The sequence below is a fragment of the Stigmatopora nigra genome, chromosome 11 (assembly GCF_051989575.1).
Source record: "Stigmatopora nigra isolate UIUO_SnigA chromosome 11, RoL_Snig_1.1, whole genome shotgun sequence".
NCBI lineage: Eukaryota > Metazoa > Chordata > Actinopteri > Syngnathiformes > Syngnathidae > Stigmatopora > Stigmatopora nigra.
The window spans coordinates 3077006-3097837 of NC_135518.1; the positions used below are offsets into that span (position 1 = coordinate 3077006).

The window sequence follows — 20832 nt, forward strand, 5'->3', positions numbered from 1 at the left end:
AGATGCAGCAATTTTATTGCTATTTGAAAATTCTTTAATACATTTTATCAAAATGTTAGCATTCGAAAACATTTTTTTTTGGGAGGGGGGGGCTTGTGCACTGTCAAATGTCATATTAATTTGCTGGCTTGTCGTGGAAAATCAATAAAATAACTAAAAGCATATCCACTTTGCTAGTGATAATCAACAGGGTCAGTGATTTTCAGACGCGTAACCAACTTATGTTATCTTATTTGAAGGATTATTTTTGTGTGACCATAATGCCGTAAACAACGGGCGGCACTACTTTTAATAACCCAATCACTACTTGAGTAGGAAGCATGGGATCAGTTTCTTCCAGGAGGCCTTGAACAAACTGAGAATACTTTTAATAAGCTTGTAAAGCAAGTTGTAGCAGTTCCAATTAAAACGACCTAAAGAGTTGCAAACACAAAAGACAAGAACATATGCAGTATGTTGTCAAAAATGGAAGTGAGGGCATGTTTTTCATAGTTTTTCTTTAAGAAAGGGTTTGATGTTTTACTGCTTTGGAAGCAGGCACCTTACCTGAACACGTTACACTGACATAATTAAGGCTCAGGTTAATGTAGGCTCGTAAATCCTGGGAAAATGGAGTCCGGTTGCAAAGACAAGCTTGTGGAAGCATGAGAAAGATGCAGGTTGTCTCACTAAAGGCGGGTGTCCATTTAGAACCATTAACTAGAAAGCAGTTTGATCCTTATCTTACATAGACTTTAGAAAACCTGCACTTCTTTTACACACATCTCAAATGTTTTGTTCTTCCTCCAAGATGTCTTCACACTCCAAAACCGAACAGCTCAAAAAAGTAGGCATACCTCCATTAAAACAAACTTCTTGATTATAAATAAAGAACCCAAACACATTTTAGTGTGTTTCTAAGTTGTTGTCTTTTTTTAACCTTGTAAAGTTATTGAGGTTCCTGGTTGTGATCTGAAATTCTTAAATACAACCCAGCCAAATGAATAATGCCCCTTTAGAATTATGTTCACCAAACTAAAAAGGGATTTAAACCTTGATGTACTATATACACATTTGCTCTATTTTTTTTTTGCACATGTATGCTTAAAAACTGGATCACCGAATGAATAAAGGAAATGACAACAAAAGCAGAGCAAATGTCAACAGACAACCAAATGTTCTACTTTTGCATTCCTCCTAAGTGTTTTAATCAGTTTTATGGTGGTATTAATGATTTGATCCTGCAGTTGCCCTAAGATAATGCCTTTGTGTCTTTCTAAAGGGCTTCAAAGTCTTCAAGCTGGGTCCACCACCAGCATTAAGTAATTTATAATGTCGGTGCCTTAGAGGCATGAACAGGGTCCCGCGACCTCATTAAACCCCATTTTCATCACATTTTCGCAAATTAAAACAAAAGCTCTAATTTAATGGTTATTTTTGTTTTGTGACTTTGACCCAGGTTGAACTCTCAAATGTTATATTACTTATATCGCCCCAGATCAGTGAGAATTATTTTTGTCAATGAGAAAAGGTAATTAATTGTCAAGCCTTATTGATTGACATGACATGTAATGGCCATAACTATAAATAATTCATCTCCAAGCTAGTTAGATATTTCCTTTGCTGACTTGAAAATACTTGCAGACCCTTTGTGGAGATGCCAGGGAGGGTGCGCTGAAACGTCCTAGTTTCAACCCCGCATCCCTAAACAATTAATGCTCACGGCTCATCTTATGGCAGGCCACCAAGATCATTATTACGAAGAAAAAAAATCAGAGACACCACAATATCGTATGACATCTTGTTTGCATTTCAAAGGACAGCCTTTATCCGAGGCCTCTGATTCACCATGTCGTCCACTCCTATGGCAGGCTTTTTCTTTTTTTAAGTAATTCATGAAATTTACACGCGGGAGGTGAGAACAAGGTCTTTTGACCTCATTATAGCATTTTTTTTATCAGCTCTCTGACACCCCCAAATGATGTAGCCCCTATCTGTGTTTTCATGTTGCTTTGACAGATCGTGTTGTACAATATTTTCATACCAATCTTGAAGATTGTCCAAAAGGAAATACAAACTACACTAATCCCTCAAATTGTGTCATTATAGACCAGATATGGCCACGATATTACAAAAAACACAAAGTAGGATCACCCTTATTATTACTACCATACTATTAGTACACAAGTACAATTATCAAGAAGTGTATTTATTAAATTTCACAGCTATAGCCATATGAGAAGACTACAAAGTAGTATCTAAATATAATCCATTTATTAATACAATTGTCAATAATTTCAGTACTGTACTCACAGTGAAAATACTTCCTCTCCGCTTGATTTAAATGAAAAAAACTGGTGATTAGGAGCTTTAGTCCAAGTCCTCTGAGAGGCATTGGATCATCGATGGAATCTTTAGGAGGCGCGCACAAGGAACATAGTGATGGGGAATTGTGACCGCTGCTGACATGACACTGTCAAGACGACTGCCATATTCAATAGATATGACCAACTTGTCATCAATTTCTGGCACAGTTTGTTTCAAAGTCTGAGCCAGATTTAAACGTTCTCAAAGTACTAAGACCACGTTTTTTGTTTTTATTGCAGCCTTTGTTTGGGGGGGAAATTAAACTGCCACTTCACTTGCTTGCACATTCAAACATTTCTGGGAAATTCCACCATCATCTTTGCTAGCCGAGGCTCTGGGTCGTCCTGTCCACTCATAGATTTCTATTTTTTGGATAAGGGAGATAGAGTCTACTGTAAGATCACCCGTGGCTTGCATTTCTGAAAAAAAATCCACCTTCACAAAGGCTCCCGGCCATCCAGGCCGCTGAGAGATCTTTATTTACAGATAAAAGCAACGGATTCTGCCTGGTCCCTGCCGTTTTTCTTTTTTGGACCTGAGTTGAGTGTCTTCTGCCATTTTTCTGTGTTTGAGCGTAAATTTTGACATTTTTATGAACATTTCTGATTTGAATACTTTCTATAAAAAAACTACCATGTACTGAAGCCACAAATGTTGTATTCGGTCGGTATTTGCATTAAGGAATACAGTCGTTCATCTAATTAAAAATATATTTCGTAAGAAAACAACCATTACTGGATGAAAATACCTTATGATGTTGACCCTAATAATGTGCTTTTGATTCATACAGTCTCTCAGAAATACCATGTTTGATGTTTTTTCTTAAGATTTTCCCTTCAGAGTAACACTCCCTATCAAAACCATGAATATTGAAGTGAAATTTGTAAATCAGGGGGCGGCTTACACGCAAGAAATTGTAAAATTCAACGATTTTAAGGCAATTTTAAGGGTGTGGCTTATACACGGGGCACCGCATATGCAAGTAAATACGGTATACAAAACCGCATGAGTATGTGGAGAGCCATCTGAGCATAGAAAAATGGCAACCGCTACTAGCAGTACAGCTACAACTAGAGAAAAAAATATTTATTTCGTTACAGTCGTCCACCATACACTGCATATTAAAATGTCATCGACATGGGGTAAAAAAGAATACAACAGTAGAATCCAGATTTTATTTACTCTAAAGAAGTCCTCATCTCCCGCTATAATGAAATTTTCAATAACTTAGTAGTATTGTAACAGCTAAATTAGAATGTCACAATACTGTAATGGAAGAGTTCAGGCCTGCTTTGAATGTAAATTTAAAGAATTGGAACAGCTTTGAAAAGATTTAGTTACTCTGATTTTGTATAAACGACGTTCACAATCAATTAGAACACATGAATAGAGATTGTGTCCTTTCAGATTTTAATTTAGCGACATACACCAAATGATATTAGCTCTTTTCTTTCCCTTCCAACCACAACATTCAATAATCAGATGAGACATTTAACATGAATAAAGTAATGGAAAAATGTTCTACCTCTGGAGGTGGGAGATGGCTTCTTTGGAACTTCTGAAAAGCTGCTTCCATCCATACTCGGAACCTTGCATTCCTTTTTCTCATTCGGAGTTGGAGCTGAGGTCTCCATACTCTTGGAGTGTCCGTCAACCTGGAAAGAAACATGGACAATAGTAAGGTTTGGTTGTTAACATACGAGGAATCGTACAATTCATTTTCCTTTCATGCAGATACCACGTTATACTTCATATTCTTTTAGTTCTTTTTTTCCCACGCAAATCACATGATTTCTAATTCAACATTTATAAAAAATAAAAAACATATAGGTCCATTTAAAAAAAAAATCAAAACAATCCATTTTTTTACCAAAACTTGCCAAAGAAATTATACTGATCCAACCAAATACCTGGTTCACTTGCATTAAAATGTATACACTTTATTTGAAATAAGATTAAAAAACATTTTTACCCCAAAAAAGTGACTATCAGCATATTAGCATTTCCATCTCCATTTTCGAGAAGGTACAATTTAGTAAAGTGAGTAACATTGTTATGTAGTAAAGGCGTCTTGATGTTTGTTTAGTCAGTAGAATTAATTCTTGGTTTGTTGTCCTTTTTCTGCTAAATTAGTAAGTGTTTAAGGTTTGGAGTTTTTCCAGAAAAGGTAAGAGCAAATATAATTCAATATTTACATGGTTATTTCATTATGGTTGTCGACATATTTATTCTGTCAGTGTAAATAATGTCAGGTCAAACCCTAAACACACATGGGTTTTTCTCAGTTTGATGTAATGAGTTCACAGTGCTCACTCTGTTCCAATTGTAAATGTGAGAGGCTCTTAGTGGTGAGGTTTTAGTCACACACTGTGTCAATACACCCTCGTGTGTTTGAATGGATTGGTGACGTGGCAACGTGCCACTTGTTTGACTTGAGCGGATGATTCTCTTCTGCTAACAAACATGATTTGGTCAAGTTTTGTGAGTAAAACATTCCACGTTCTCATGCAAGTTGGTTTTCATTCATTTTCAGACTTTTGTGAGAAAATGTCTACAGACGTTTACATAATGTTGTGAGGAAAGGGAACACTTTAATGTGAATAAATAGAGTCATTCACCCAAAGTCAACTGGAGTAAGCTACATAAACCCGCGCGGGACCCTGATGAGTAAAAGCAGCATGTATGATTGTTAGGTCAAGGGTTCAATATGCTGATCTTTTAGTAATATTACTAGTATGTAGTGGCTGGCCTTGAATTTCAATCCGACGCCTTCATTGCTATGCCTGAATCAATCCAACCCTCAAATTCTATTTTATGGCTATAAAACGTTTACTGAGGTACAGCTGCGACACGTAAAAAAGCATCAATAATAACCTCATAAAATTGAAAGTTGAGCAAATCGAGCCTGTCCTGACATATTCCTGGCACAGGTTTTTATTTAGGACTGAAAATGTTCGTTCCCGGTTGAGACAGGTTTGCTTGCTTCGGAGTTGTCCGACCTTTCCTAATCATGTCCAGCTTTTCTTGAAAAGTCCGTCTTGACAATGGCTTTGACAGTAAGTCTGCAAACAAATCAATTTCTTCTCCTAGCAGAAAACTGCTATTATATCAACACAACAATATGTTTGCTTGCACAGCTCGCTCCAGTTTGGTAGCTCTGGCTAGTCCACCCTATCACTAGCCAATCATAGTTGGTGAAAGAGATGTCGTATGCCTAAGCCTGTGAGAAGGCCTTGGTGTCGCCAACTCGAAATTTGATTGGTTAAAGCAACAGTTTTATCGACGCTTGTTTTATGCAGCACAGCAAAACTACAGATTCTCATCACAAAAAAAAAGTTGATATGTCGTAAACAATTTTTGGAACCAACATCCATTTCAGCAATGCAATGGTAGTTTAAGAAAAGCTAATTATTGAGATTATGTTGAATATACATTGATATGGACCAACCTGGAATTGAACCCAGGACCCCAGAGATGTGAGGTCAACATGCGAATCACTCACCCGCCATCGCCACAAAAAGCATTACTTAATTAATTTCGTGTAGCACATCCACCCAAAAAAAATTCTACAACAAAATAATAAATTTCCAAGATTACTATCTGCACAAATAAAATTGCCAACAGTTTTTCTTTTATATATTTATTTATTTTAACCATGCTTGGCTAAGGAGGCCCTTTTCTTTTTCATACGGATCAGGTTGAAACAAAAACAGGCTTCAGGTTAGAAAGTAAAATGCAGCTTCAGAATTTGATTGAATGTGTGATGAGCTGCTGACGGTTTCATGTGGCGGTGCAAACATGTCATCTTCTATTATGACATGAATGTGAACAAGCAAACATGTCTGTGAGTCTTCAGAGGTGCCAGCCGCCTGTCACGGAGCCAATGTAAGCCAATTAGACGTGAACAACAAACAGGGTTTTCCTGCACCTGTTTCTTTTTTTTTCCCCGCTGGAACTATCAGCAAGCTAATTTGTCTCAACTCAGGTACATCATATTTTTTTTGTTCATTATTCAGTTTCCTGTCACACTTTGAATTGATTAGATTGGGGAAATACAGAATCTTCAATTAAGAATATTCAAATATCTTCTTATGAAGACTCACTTGCAAACAATGTTCCTATGAGATTTGTGCCAGAAATACAACGGGTATCTTCATATCCATAACAAATTGGGGTAGATTTGCCTAATGGAACTTGTGCACACTGCTGATTTGGTCCAAGTCTACAGTACATATTATATGACAAAATTGTATGTGGGGTTCTCCAAACTCTGTGAAGCACTATACATAGTTCCCATATTCACTATGCCCCTCAACAGGCTCGTGCCATGACACTACCGGTGATTGGATAGCCCCCCTCTGATGGCCTAGCATGCAGTCGTCAGAAAGCAACTGGCAGAGGACGAAAGAGAATAAAAGGGTCCACTTTTTCCCATTTTCTGGTTGACTAGCCAACCCAGAGCAACATGAACAAGATTTACATGAGAAAGTTCATTCATTCATTTTCTGTACCGCTCATTCTTGCAAGGGTGGCTGGAGCCTATCCCAGCGGACTTCGGGCAAAAGGTAGACTACACTCTAGACCAGGAGTCGGCAACGCGAAATGTTGAACGAGCCATATTGGATTAAAAAAACACAAAACAAATATAATAGTATATTTAAAAGACATTTGGATATAGTACTTTTTCTCCCACTTAATACATTTCCTGGGTATCGGTTCGGGAACTCGGTATCAGCAAATTCTGCAAACCGATCACTCAGAGTCACATGCTAAAATATATGATTGGGACAGCCCTAATTTGTAAAGGCTCTTTTATAGGTACCCTAGACTTAGACATAGATATAAAAAAGTCAGGCTCACTGTCATGGATGTGCGATTACAGAAAGTACATTTTAACAATTAGAGAGCCTCCCTTTTTCCCTCTCGATACTTTGTCTTCTCTTTATCTTCTACCCCCTTTCCCTGAGACGTGCAGATTTGTGTTCAAACATGCAGTGTTTTTCTTACAGCCTTGTTCAGTTTCAAGTGTTCCTCTCCTCTACTACCAATCAACAGCTCCCCTTTCACCAACACTGAAAGGAATGAAAACACAGATCAAACAAGACCATTTCATTTTGAAGATACCCAGGCTTCTAACTTTCTTCCTGCCTATCTTTCTGTCAATGTGATCCGCATGCTGGTAGCCTCACGTTCCACAAAGGATATTGTGCACATACTTGCTAACTACTGCGACTGACTCCGTCCGATTCACAGATACTGGAGATGAGTAGCTAAGGTCTGGCACCTGTAGACCTTCAAACTCAGGTTTCTGAAGGTGACAAGTATGCAGGTTATCAAAACAACATCTAAAAGCCAAAATACAGCTTTGTTTGACATATTTTTGTGTCCTTATCATATTGGATTCTTTCCGACCTGGAGAAAAACAGTCGTTATCTGTTGGGCTCTAGATACTTCAATGTTTTTATTTTTATTTGAAGGAATTAGTAATTGATATTTTACAAGCTAATTAATTTGGAGTAATAATAATTAAAATAATTGACTGCTTTCTAAAACAGCCCAATGAATATCCAAGCCTTTTTAGACGCGCCAAACATTCCAAACTCCCTAGCAGCCTTTTGGAAAGAATTAGTCACGACAACCATTATAATTTACCTTTAAAGAAGATTCACCACATCCAAGGTTAAAATTTGATTAACCTTCTGCTTGGTTAAGGACAGATTTGGTCATGGACCAAAGAGCCCAATGACAACCGTCGGTATGTGACAACCCCTGAAATGGATGACAGAATGGTCTTTTTTCAGACTGTGCTCTTCACAGGGGGGTTGCTAAAAGCGAATAACTGTTTTGGACAGCTTTTAAATAGTCCTTTCACTTGTGGTAAACTTTACGGCCTATGGACACAGGTTTCCGGATTACGCTGAAATGTGAAAAAATTAAAAGGAATGCCTGTGCCAACTCACCAAATTTACAGGTCGACAGGTGTCATGACTATAAATAAGAGGCATGAATAATTGTATTTTTCGAGATCCAGTTCCGAACAGATGCTTTGCCATTCAATACTGTGTCCACCAGGAACTTGACCCATCTTAGAAAAGATCCACTCTCTACAAAAAAATCATCAAGATTTTAGTAGTTCCTTAGGGGATAAGCTGAAATGTCACTCTTCTTAGTAATGCCAGAACCCTGCAACCCTAAATGGGATAAAAGGTGTTGAAAATCTATGGCTAGACAAAACCAACCAAATTCATTAAATAGTCTGTAAATACTACTGCAAACATCCACTCAAGTATTCCTATTGGTAAGAAAAATTACTATTACTCAGTTACTTTAAGCTGCATTTATCTTGCTATATCAATATAATTGCAGTAGCAGTACTTGTGACATTAATACGATCCGTTATCTGGACGTCTTACATATTTGCATTAAATTATTGTCTGTCTCTTTTTCCGTTGAGAAAATACAGTATTTACTAAAGAAGTTCTTTCAAGGTCCTATTTTCAAAATTAGGCAATTGGAATAAAAAACTGTACAGTGTTCCCCCGCTACTTCGCGGTTCAGCTATTGCGGACTCAGAGCTTTGCGGATTTTTTTTGGAAAAAAAATACAAATATTACATTGAAACAACATATTTTACAGTTTTTTTGTTATAACATGAATTTCACTCTAACCGTATTCTATATGGTGTACTGTATACAGGGGGGTATTTTTTTTAATAAAAAATTATATATATATATATATATATATATATATATATATATATATATAGATTTTTGGAATTAAATTCTAATTAAGAATTTTTGAAGGGGAATCCCTACTTCGCGGAAATTCACTTATCGCGGGTGGTCCCGGTTCCCATTAACCGCGATAAGTGAGGGAACACTGTACGACATTTTACAATTCTAACATTTAACATTATGAATTGTTGACTTCTGCATGGGGTTTGATCGCTGGGAGAATAATCAACAAATTCTCATATTCTTATTCAAATGTACTGTGTCTCAATCCAAAATGCTCCAAAAATAATTCTGACAAAAAACAGCTATAAATGAAAATGAACTCAAATTACCAAACTCTGACCAGCACATGAGACGTGCCCTAGATTTGTGAAGCAATTTAATTAGAGCCCTTTAATTTACACTTCTATTTGTTCTCCCTAATGTGAGCTCTCCTCTCTAACCAAACACTTCCTTCTTTAGCTCATATTTAGTCCTTCCATTGGCGGTTTCAAGCAGGCAACTAATTTGAAAACCACAGTCTAAAACTTTGTTGTATGGTTTACCACATTGTAAACTGTATTTCTACCACCAACAAGATGATTTAACAGCAACTATTTTGAGCTGGAATTAGTTATCCAAGCAGTTAGTAATTTGGTGTCTCTGTCGTGCGAGCCCTTCATTACGCCCATTGTCCTTCTCAGTATTTCACGGAAAGTGTATTATAATAAACAAGTATATCGATAGATGTAAAGTTAAAAAAAATAATTTAAAAAATTCTAAAACAGGACGGAATACTCCCTAAGGATGAATGCTTACCCCACTTCTAAGTCTAACCCTTCTTACAAAGCAATATCCTGTAGTTGATCTGTCTCCTTGAACCAATTGAAAACACATGTGAAGCTGATGGTATGCAACCTCAAAAGAAAAGAATGAAAGAAAAGATGCATGTTTGAGTTTTTATTTGGGAACCTTTGATGCTAAGTGATGCAGATGTAGTACTGTATTTTCTCGCACATTGACCGCCTCCACGTATAAGCCACACCCTTAAAATTGACTTAAAATCGTTGAATTCTTTGTTGTCTCTTAAATAAGACACCCCCGATTTACAATTTTCACCTCCATATTCATGGTTTTAATGGGGAGTACAAATGTGTTACTTTAAGGGGAAAAGTCATCGTTTGCGGTATTTCTGAAATACAGTATTGATCGAAAGGATCGTCTATTGGATTTCCGAAAGGGTGTTTCCTGCATGCGTACAAATTAAAAAAGGCAGTCACATGAGCAGTACAACCAGGAAGTGTGTCTGTAGCGGTCTAGGCTTTTCACGTCTGGCCAGTCAGAGCACGTTTAACTACCGGCAAAAGGTAAGATGGCAGCGCCCAGAGCGAGCAATGCCAGGCACAAGTAATTTTCTTCCACGTTTTATGCAAGATACATTTTTCTTCTTGAATTTAATTCAAAGATGTCTAAATAATTGTTTAGCCTTTTATCTGTTTATCTTTTCTCTGTTTTGAAATAAATGACCATTTCGGCCGCATTGTCTTGCGTTATGACATTTTGTCTTTGCATTTTTGTGCATGTCAAATCTAATTTGTGTACATTTAGCCATACCGCTTATATTCGAGAAAATACTGTAATTGATTCTAAAAGAATTGACAGTCTAACAAAGAGGTGGGAATATTGCAGTTTCTACATACGTATATCACATACTCTCTGCTGACCTCATTGGACTACTTATTCATTCATTTCTTATTTATTGATTATTTATTTGTCTGTTTGTTGTTATTTGTTTATTTATTACTTGAGTAATGACAATAAAAGCATTCAATATAATTCAATTTAATTCCCCCCCCAAAAAATTTAAAGGTACGCATAAGAAGTTCATATGATAAGAGTGTGGATTTGTTTTGACTTGTACATAATTCAAATATTTAGGCCATAAACCATCAGAAAGAAGAACACTATCACGTTGTTGATGATTCTGTACGGAAAGGGGCATTGATTTATTAACTTCTGTTCATTCTCAGAGTTTGTAAAAGGTCTTGAAAAACTAAATGCTTGACAGTACCATTACATAACGACTGCATGACTAAGACTCCTCTCATACATAAAAAAACAACTGCAAATCACAGCAAGTATGAATTTCTTCAACACCAAAATGTTACAATAATAACTTTATGGGCAGTTCTGTGGGGACGAAGAATTAGGGGAAAAAATGGGTTTCCCAAAACTGTTCCCACAAATTTGAAACCATATAATTGTCTAAACTTAATTCGTAATAGGAACCCAGATGAGGGAATAACTCTATTTCACATTAGCATAGAGGAATAAAGATTTAATATGAAATGCGAATGTCACTTAAAACAGTCAAATCGATCAGCCAGGCCTTTAATGAATTAACAATTTATTAGATGAATATCTTAAAATGCATTGAGGACTTCGGGATGTGGAACAAAGTCAACGTGTAACGGAATGTAACAGCTGACTTAACACTTAAATAACCCTTTGGCTGTGTGTTAAAAGATACATCTGTCATTGGTACCAAATTGCACATTGCTGAGTCAAGCTGGCAGAAACATTTGGCTCTGGTCATTAGACCTAAATGTGTTGTCAACTCTCAATCTTCTTTCCTCTCACCTGTTAAAAGCAACAGCAAAATCTTCTTTGTGTTTGAGTATGCTCTAAATGACTGGTATCAAAGTGGCGGCCCGAGAGCCAAATCTGGCCCGCCACATCATTTTGTGCGGCTCAAGAAAGTAAATCTTGAGTCCGGACTTTCTCTTTTAGGATCAAATTAAAAATAAAGAATGTGTATTATATTTCCTGATTTTCCCTTTTTAAATCAATAATTGCAATTTTTGAATCCAAGTTCAAAAAAACATTTAATCTAAAAATAAATATCTAAAAACATTTTATGTTTTCTACTTAAATATTGAACATAACTTTAAAAAAAGACGTTTTCCCCATTTAAGGAAAAAAAACCTCAAATATCAAATATTTTTTTCTAGATCTATGAAAAAACTGAAGATTTAGGGTTTTTGATCCAGTTCTTTTAATCCGATTAAAAAAAAATATTATATCTAAAATGGTCTGGCCCACATGAAATCGAGTTGAGTTTAATGCGGCCTACAAACCAACCCGAGTTTGACACCCTTGCTCTAAAATAGTAGAAAGCTAACTTGTGATTGGTGGATATGCCAATTTTTTTCGTCACATTTGACTTTAGTACATATTGTTCCAATAAATTTACCACACTATTTCAAATCCCAATGAGCACTGTGGCTTAACTATTTCAAATTCCAATAAAGATCTAAGACTTTCACAAACAAGAGATGCCCTGAAGTTCATGATGTGATTGTGTGCATCTGTGGCAGTGAGGACACCAGGTGACTGCTACAGCACGCCCTGTATCTCATTTTAACAAGGTTCGGACTGGGATGGTTTCACTAAAGAGTTCAGATGGAGTGCCTACTTTCAACAAAAATTAATAGAATAAAAAGTATAACAAATAATTCCATTGCAAAAATGTGTAATGTTTGTATTATGACTGTTTGTAAGGAATCCATGGCAGACAGTCAATCTTATCTAACTTAATGTAATCTTGATTGTCAGTGCAAAGATGAGTAAATACCGTATTTTCTGGACTATAAATTGCATTTTTTATGTAGTTCCTTCTATATAGTTTAGCAACCGATGCAAAATTATTCACACATTATTGTATCATTTCATATTAGAGCCCAGTAGAGGGTAGCAATGTTCTAAAGGGAGAATCAATGCATTCGCGACAATATTTTCAAAATAATATAACGGATAAGGAAATGCATTTACTTTTGGGGGGATATCCTAACTTGGATCTTTTTCGTACCTCGAGTCACTCATTTGCATGTAAAAAATTCGTAACCAGAAAATTTTGTACCTAGAGGCATTTGTAACTAGAGGCTTTCGTAACTAGAGGCATTCGTAACTAGAGGCATTCGTAACTAGAGGCATTCATAACTAGAGGTATGATTGTACTAAGACTATATGAACTAAATTATCATGATTAAGCTCATTTATACAATGGGCCATGTTTTTGTCAGAAACTACATTACCGTAATGTGCTTGTGCATTGCAATTAGGGGTAAAGGATCTTAATGGAGACCAGGCCACCAGCTAGGGGGTGCTAATGATTCCTGGGATTGACAGTGGTTACAGGTAGAGGGAGGTGACAGAGTTTCTCATACTTGTCATTTCTACCATACAATCTTACATATGAAACATCTGAAATGTTTCTGTTCACAACACTGATCTGAGTACCAGTGAAAATTCTAAACAAACATGAGCAAATCTCATTTGCTTTGAGCTGGGGTGAGAGGGTTAAAGTCTATCATGTATTTAGAGTGGAAGAGAAGTAGCGGGAACTTGAGTCATAAAGACAACCACATTTCTACTGTACCGTATATCTGAGTGAGACCATGGCTCTCATCTCATGTCTGAAGTGTTTATACCAGAGGAGTCTGTGGCCTGGCACTTCATCAGTACAAATTAGAATATAGTCTCTTCCAACCTATAGATATACTGGGGGAAAACATCTGCACAGCTTTTGGATTCTGGCAATTTACGTGTTAAGGCCTCAATATACGATAAATCATGACATACATATGGTTGCAGTTGGTTGTTAAGCATTTACATTGGATTAGGCGTGTATTAAAGATTGGACGCAGCATACCATTCTTGTAGCCTGGGAAGACAGCCTGACTTTCACCATGTACACAATCCATTGCAAGTCAGTCTACTATTCTGTGGTTTCAATTGGATTTCAACTCCAGTCTAATATTGACTAACGAATCAGCCTTGCGATGCATAACTAAGGTGGCGAAAGCAAATCTAATTTACAGTCTTGGAAGGCATTGTGCATTCTCATCTTTTTTCCTGTGTATCCGATCATGAGGCTACTCAGGCGAATCAATAGGACTTTTTTCAGTTTCGTTCAACTGGTTGTACAAGGTTAAATCTTGCTTGAAACGCGAGAAAACTCCAATTTTTGGTACTCTTTCAACCCTTCCGCCAAAAAAATCCCTGTACAACAGTACATCATGTACATTTTTTACACAAAAATGGCAGTTATCGTGCTTAAGAACTACGAATTGACTACAACCGACAGTGCAATTCATACTTTCACAGCAGCGCGTCTGAGATTGTTTTTTAGATTCACTCTGCGCTCATTAGCACTGACTGAAGTCAGGGTGGCATATCAGGCTACACACACACATACATTTTTTACCCAATTTGTAAATTGTAGGTTGATTGAACACTATATTTTTTATACGTGTGATTGTGAATGACAGGTTGTTAAGGTTGTCAAACCAAATCCACAAAAGTGGAAGAGGTTACTGGATTTTATTCCAACCAATACACGGCAGACATTCACCAATGAATTTTCTGCTGAAACAAGCAGCAGCACCTGACTGAAATCAAGTCCATTTGGTGAAAAGGTGTCCTCTCTAATAGTTGTAAGGAAAGTTTACATCCACTTGACTTATGGAATTGATTTAAAAATGGTCGTTTCTTTGAACACTGATTCACTGCCAACCAGTTTAGGATGTCCCCTGCAAAGCTATGTTGGATATGCTTTAGCACAGTGGTCTCAAACCGTTTTCACAAAGGGCCGCAGTGGGTCCTGGTTTTTGTTCCAACCGATCCAGTGCCGACATTTTAACCAATCAGGTGTCTTTAAAATAAGTAGCACCTGACTCTAATTAACTGATTGCACTTGCAAAAGGTATCCTTATTGAGTTGGAATGAAAACCTGCACCCACTGCGGCCCTTTGAGGATCGGTTTGAGACCACTGCTTTAGCACATCCATGACTTTCATGAGGATGATCAATACTGAAGATGAATGAAGGAATTTACTATATGTAGAGTTTTGAAACTCTCCTTTATGGACCTTTGTAGTATGTGCAACTATCCTACAATGTGCCCTTCCAAAACTGTTACCAGTAATTTGAAAGTATATACGAAATGTAATGGTTTGATGAATAATTGAATGAATAATGAGTCTGGTTAAATGTTAAATTGCATGCAATTATGTTTTCCATTTAGTATTTAGTAGACCCCCATATTTGTTTAGTTTTGCATTTGAAAATTTACTTTTTTACCCTAGTGGTCTCCAAACTATTCAAAAAGGCCACAGTGGGTGCCGGATTTCATTCCAACAGAGCAAGAAAACACCTTTTCACCAATCTGGTTGCATTTGATTGCAGTCAGGTGGTGCTTGTTTTAGCAGAAACATCTTTGGTTAAACTGCTTGTCCTGGATTGATTGAAACAAATCCAGGACCCACCATGGCTTTGGGAAACGGTTTGAGGACCACTGTTTTTAAAGGTAACCTTCTACATTTTTGACTGAAACAGGTTCAAAAACATTTTTTAAATGTATTTTTTAATGTCTTTTAAAATTTGAACATCCTAAGCTAGCCACAGAAAGTACTTTCATGCATTTTCTTAGGATTAATTAGTAAGGGAGTGTTCATAGCAACACTCAAAGAGAGAACAGATAATAACAGATTTATTCATTCATTTCCTGAACTGCTTTATCCTCATCAGGGTCGCATGGGGTGCTGGAGCCTATCCCAGCTGACTTTAGGGCACGAGGCAGGGGACACCCTGAATCAGTGGCCAACCAATCACAAGACACAAGGAGACAGACAACCATTCATGCTCACACTCATACATAGGGGCAATTTAGAGTGTCCAACCAGCCTACCATTCATGCCTTTGGAATGTAGGAGGAAACCGGAGTACTCAAAGAAAACCCAAGCAAGCCCAGGGAGAACATGCAGACTCCACAGAGGAAGACCGACCTGGGATCGAACTCACGACCCTGGAACTATGAGGCCGACACGCTAACAACTCACCTGCCGGCCCGCCCACTAAGATAGGCATCATTTTATAAACCATCTACTATTTTAACACTTTTTTTTAAATTTGAGAAACACAAAATCTTTGAAAGTTTTTGTTCTACTGATTTTTAAATAACAAAAAAGGATGGAAACATACATTACAGAGTATTCTTTCATTTGAATGTCAGTGTGCCAAATGTACGTATTGTGGACCTTGAAAGATCAGTTATTGTTATTCACAGATTATAAATACTGTAAACTGAAAAAGAGCTAAAGCAACGCACTATACAGAGAATGTGAGATAAACAAAACCAACAATTGGTTTTAATAGTTATGATTCTGCACTCTACAATACTGCAATGGTTTTAAGTGTGTAATGTTAAGTAATTTGGGACCATAGTTTGTGGTAGATTAGAGCATACATTCTACTATAAACCATTATAATTACTCTTAAGGGAGTGTTATTTTTGTGGTAATTACCTATTTGTGGTTAGGCTTAGTCAAAATTTCCTACAATTGGTGAAGCTGCACTGTAATCCAAATCCAGAAAATCTACAGTCTAAAAATAATGCATTAAATATGAACTGTCAGTGAAATTCAAAATCTATGTACAGCATATGCTCCTAGTTCAATATCAACATTAGCTAAATGGTGCCACATTGACCAACCAATGAGAATGTCTGAACAACGCTAAAAAAGATATGTAACTTCGCAGAAGATCATGACCAACGATTTCACCTAATAAGTAGATGCAAAAATATCAATTCACATCCATTTTTTTATCACTGTCTGAACAACAGAAGTCAACACATTGTGATCTTATGTAAAAGGATTGGATAACTCTATTCATCCCGTTATCAGGAAATTCCTATGTTATATGGACTGTAAATTGCTTGTTTCTTTCTTTTGGGTAAAAGCTTCTTTTTGGTTATTGTAGGGATTTTTTGAAATGCAGCATAAATGATACTAAAATGACTGCAGGAGGAAAAAAGATTTTCGACATGTTAAAAAAGTCCTTTCAAAAGCTTTAGATTTACCACCAATTTTTAAAGAGGAGTGAGAAAGAAGAATCTGACTCTTCCATTGTCTATTGTCAAGAGAGTTAATCTTGTGTTGAGATAATGAAATGTGTCTTGCCATCCCCCTTTTACAAACTTTCTAACCTCCCATGACCTGGGCTGGGTTTCCCCAAAAGACTTTTGAATTGCATCATCATTGTTCCTTTGTAAGTCAATAGACAAAGATAATATTACTCATGAAATGGATTTCTTTGAGATACAAGTTCATGAAAAGTGTGGTCATCTTTATTTTACTTTTGATATCCATATAGATCAAAAACATTTCCTGAAATGAATGACTATGCTTTACATTTTTTTCTGAATTAACCTAGTCACTGTGAAAACTCGACAAAAAATAATCTAGGTGTCATATTTTATCATAGAAACGGAAATCTGCTACATCACTATTATTTATGAAGATTTGTTTGTGTGAGCTGAACATATATAAAAGATTCAAGTGAAGTATTTATATTCATGTCAATCCAGAGAGTTGATGGTCTAAAATAGAATGACTTTAATATTCTCAAGGACTTCTAACTTTAAATAGAAATGATAGTTTTGCTCTTACTGTTTTGAATGCCAACTATTTAAATTACGACTGTAAGGCTATATTTTTTCTCAGTGGTATTATACTGTAAAATTATCCTGCTTACTTGGTACTAGCAGGATAACGACAAAAGATGAGTGGTGATCTATAATTAGGTGGTGATCTTTAGTGGTTAGTAGCCCCTTATGTTTAACCTAACCACCATGTTTGCTGTAAATTACAGTTACCAGTGAATTCGAACTTGTTAGGGCGTTATACCTGACGGCACCATGTTCTTTAGTAAGGTACCGTATTTTCTCACATATAAGCAGTCTCCGCGTATAAGCCGTACCCTTAAAATCACCTTAAAATCGTTGAATTTTACAATTTCTCTCGTATGAGACGCCCCATGATTCACAATTTTCACCTACATATTAATCGTTTTAATAGGAAGTACAAATGTGTTACTTTGAAGGAAAAATCTTAAGACAAAACATCGCACGTTACATTTCTGAAATACTAAGGATATCGAAAGGATCGTCTGCTGGATTACATTATTTGGGTCAATATCATAAGGAAGTTAATATGATTTTGACATAAATTACAATTTTCTTACCAGAAGTTTAAGTTGTTATGGGGGCCATATTACTTCTAATGCGGAAATATCTCGATTCTTTCGGTGGTTCGTATTAGTGCAATAGTTGTCACTTTTGAACAAGTTTAAAAAGAAAAAAAATCTAAGAAGAATTTTGTTCTTTTTCTTTGTTGCAAAAATGTGTTGTCTGCACTTAGACAAAAACATTCTAAAAGGAAGTTGTGTGAGCAGTACAGCCAGGAAGTGTGTTCGTAGTGGTCTAGTGTTCACCAAGCCTGTGCCAGCCCATAGCATGAGATACACATTATACAGGTATTAAAGCTAGTATTTTAATGATCGACCGCAAGACCTTGGATCAGCCTTAATAACTATTGGAATTTTCTCACTACGAATATACGTGGCAAGGCTACTCGCGTCGGGCCACTCAGAGCTTGTTTAACTACGATAAGATGGCGGCGCCATGAGCAAGCAATAGCAGGCACAAGTACGAACACATGTATCAAGGCTACTCGCGTCTGGCCAGTCAGAGCACGTTTAACTATGGTAAGATGGCGGTGAGTTTTTTCACATTATGTGCAATATACAGTTTTTTTCTTTTTGAATTTCATTCATTTATCTGTTTATCTTTTCTCTATTGTGAAATCAATGACAGTATCAGCTGCATTGTCTAGCGTTATGGCGTTTGATCTTTGAAGTTTCGTGCGTGGCAAGTCGAATTGGTGCTCATATAAGCCATACCTTGGATTCAGTCATTTTTTGCGACAAATACGGCTTATATGCGAGAAAATATGGTACATTTTATCTACTACGTAGTGTAGTTATTCATTCAGACATGATGTTTAGTGACTGCAATTTTTGTTGATGTTTCCTATTGTTAAGTTTAAAAACTGCTGCACTGTGAAACTGTAAATGGGTAAACTCTTGTTGTCTTTCAGACTGACAGGGATTTGCTTAAACGGCAGAATGCTATTACCCGCAAGTAACCCAAGCAGATGTAGATAAATGAGGAGCGTACTGTCTCAGGTTTCAAAGGTTGAGGGTTTGAACCCCAGCTCAGTTAACCCTGTGTGTAGTTTGACTCTTTCGAACATTATGTCAAACTGAATATCTTTGGCTGTAAAAGATAAATATGAACATTGCACCAATATGTGACTTGCAGTAGAAAAATGGTTGCAAGTTGCAGATTAATTCTGAGAAAAAAGGCATCACAATCTCAGTCAAAATATTCTACATTAACATTTCCTCATTTAACATTCAATAAACAGCTTTTATCGACTTCAAAGTTCCACTATCATTCTTCTGTGCCAAGTCACATACATGAAGGTGTAGGTATATCATATCTGTTTTAAAAAACATGATGGAAATACTTTTTTAATTTACTTTTTTATTTTAGACACTCAAACAATTATCTTCATCTAATTATTACTTGATCGGTAATGTTAAGGATAATGTTTATAGAAAAACTATTTTGTGGTAAATGTCATCCTGTTTTCCTGGCAGAAGCACAAAAGCTGTATGATCTCATAGTTTCTCTTCAGGGGATTGAGTGCTCTCTCATTCCTGCTCTTGTATAAAGAGGTGGTAGTAAGAGAGGGTTAAATGTGCTCACCCTGATTTCCTTCACCTCATTCTTCCCTTCCAGGATATGATGGGTGTCTATTTAACTTCACACTTGAAGAAGAATTAGTAGGATTTTCAAGTGGTGTGAAACAATGCGCCTTGAAACAAGCAAGGCTTGCTGCTGTCCTCATGCCAAAAGCAAAGAGGACAGAATTCATTGAAGTGCCCTACAAATGAATGTAAGCAACCATCTCCGGCTCACTCTTTCACTACACCCTCTATTTTAAGCCCAGACTCAAGATTGTAATGGATTCTTTACATCACCCTCACCATTGCCATTCCAGTTTCATTAATTCACTTCTTCAAAAGTGTACATACAGTAAATTATGTGCTACTCTCCTTGTGCATACTGTATATTAAACTGGTGTACACAAAAGGAGACTATTACTACTACCGTATTTTCACGACTATAAGGCGCACCCTCAACGAATGACATTTTTCCACATATAAGGCGCACTGTATTATAAGGTGCACTGTCTAGTTTGGAGAATATTTAAGACTTTTAAGTGTGCCTTATAGTCGCGAAAATACGGTAATTGCTATTGACTTCCAGGTGTGAAGCACTCACTACACAGTCACCTCTGGAGCCAGCCATTGTTTATGTTTTGGATTTTTTTGTATAAAATCTTGCAGTGGGGGATGAGCTATATGATGGAAGATTTTGTAAACTAAGATGGCATCTGCATATTTAACAGTATTGTTTCAGTTCAGGCGTTTGTGTTTTTTTAATATCCGACAGTGGTGGTTTTTCGTTTTTGGTTTTCTGTTTTTTCTATATATAAGGCGCACTGGATTAAAAGGCACACTGCCTAATTTGGAGAAAATGTAAGACTTTTAAGTGCGCCTTATAGTCGTGAAAATATGTTCTATATTTTCCAGTACTTGTGTAATGCATATTTTTTTGATTGATAAACCATATCATCACTTTTTATAGTGGCGATACATATGCACATGCAGAATTCTGAGGTTACTTATTCTGGAGTCTGGATTGATCGCTGACTCTTCAGTTACTAAATACCTTGCCCTACCTGCAGCACAGAAAAAATGGAGGAACTCATTGCATAATATGTGACCACTCATTATTTAAATT

At 36.6% G+C, this 20832-nt stretch overlaps 1 protein-coding gene across 1 annotated transcript in view; it reads right to left on the reverse strand.

Annotated features, from left to right (window-relative positions):
• Positions 1–20832, reverse strand: part of gli2a (GLI family zinc finger 2a) — a 69455-nt gene that overhangs the window by 44631 nt on the left and 3992 nt on the right. Inside the window, exon 2 of the mRNA XM_077728403.1 lies at positions 3872–4001. Within this exon, the coding sequence (XP_077584529.1) occupies positions 3872–3980 (109 nt within the window). The 5' untranslated portion in view covers positions 3981–4001. The remainder of the gene's footprint in view (positions 1–3871; positions 4002–20832) is intronic.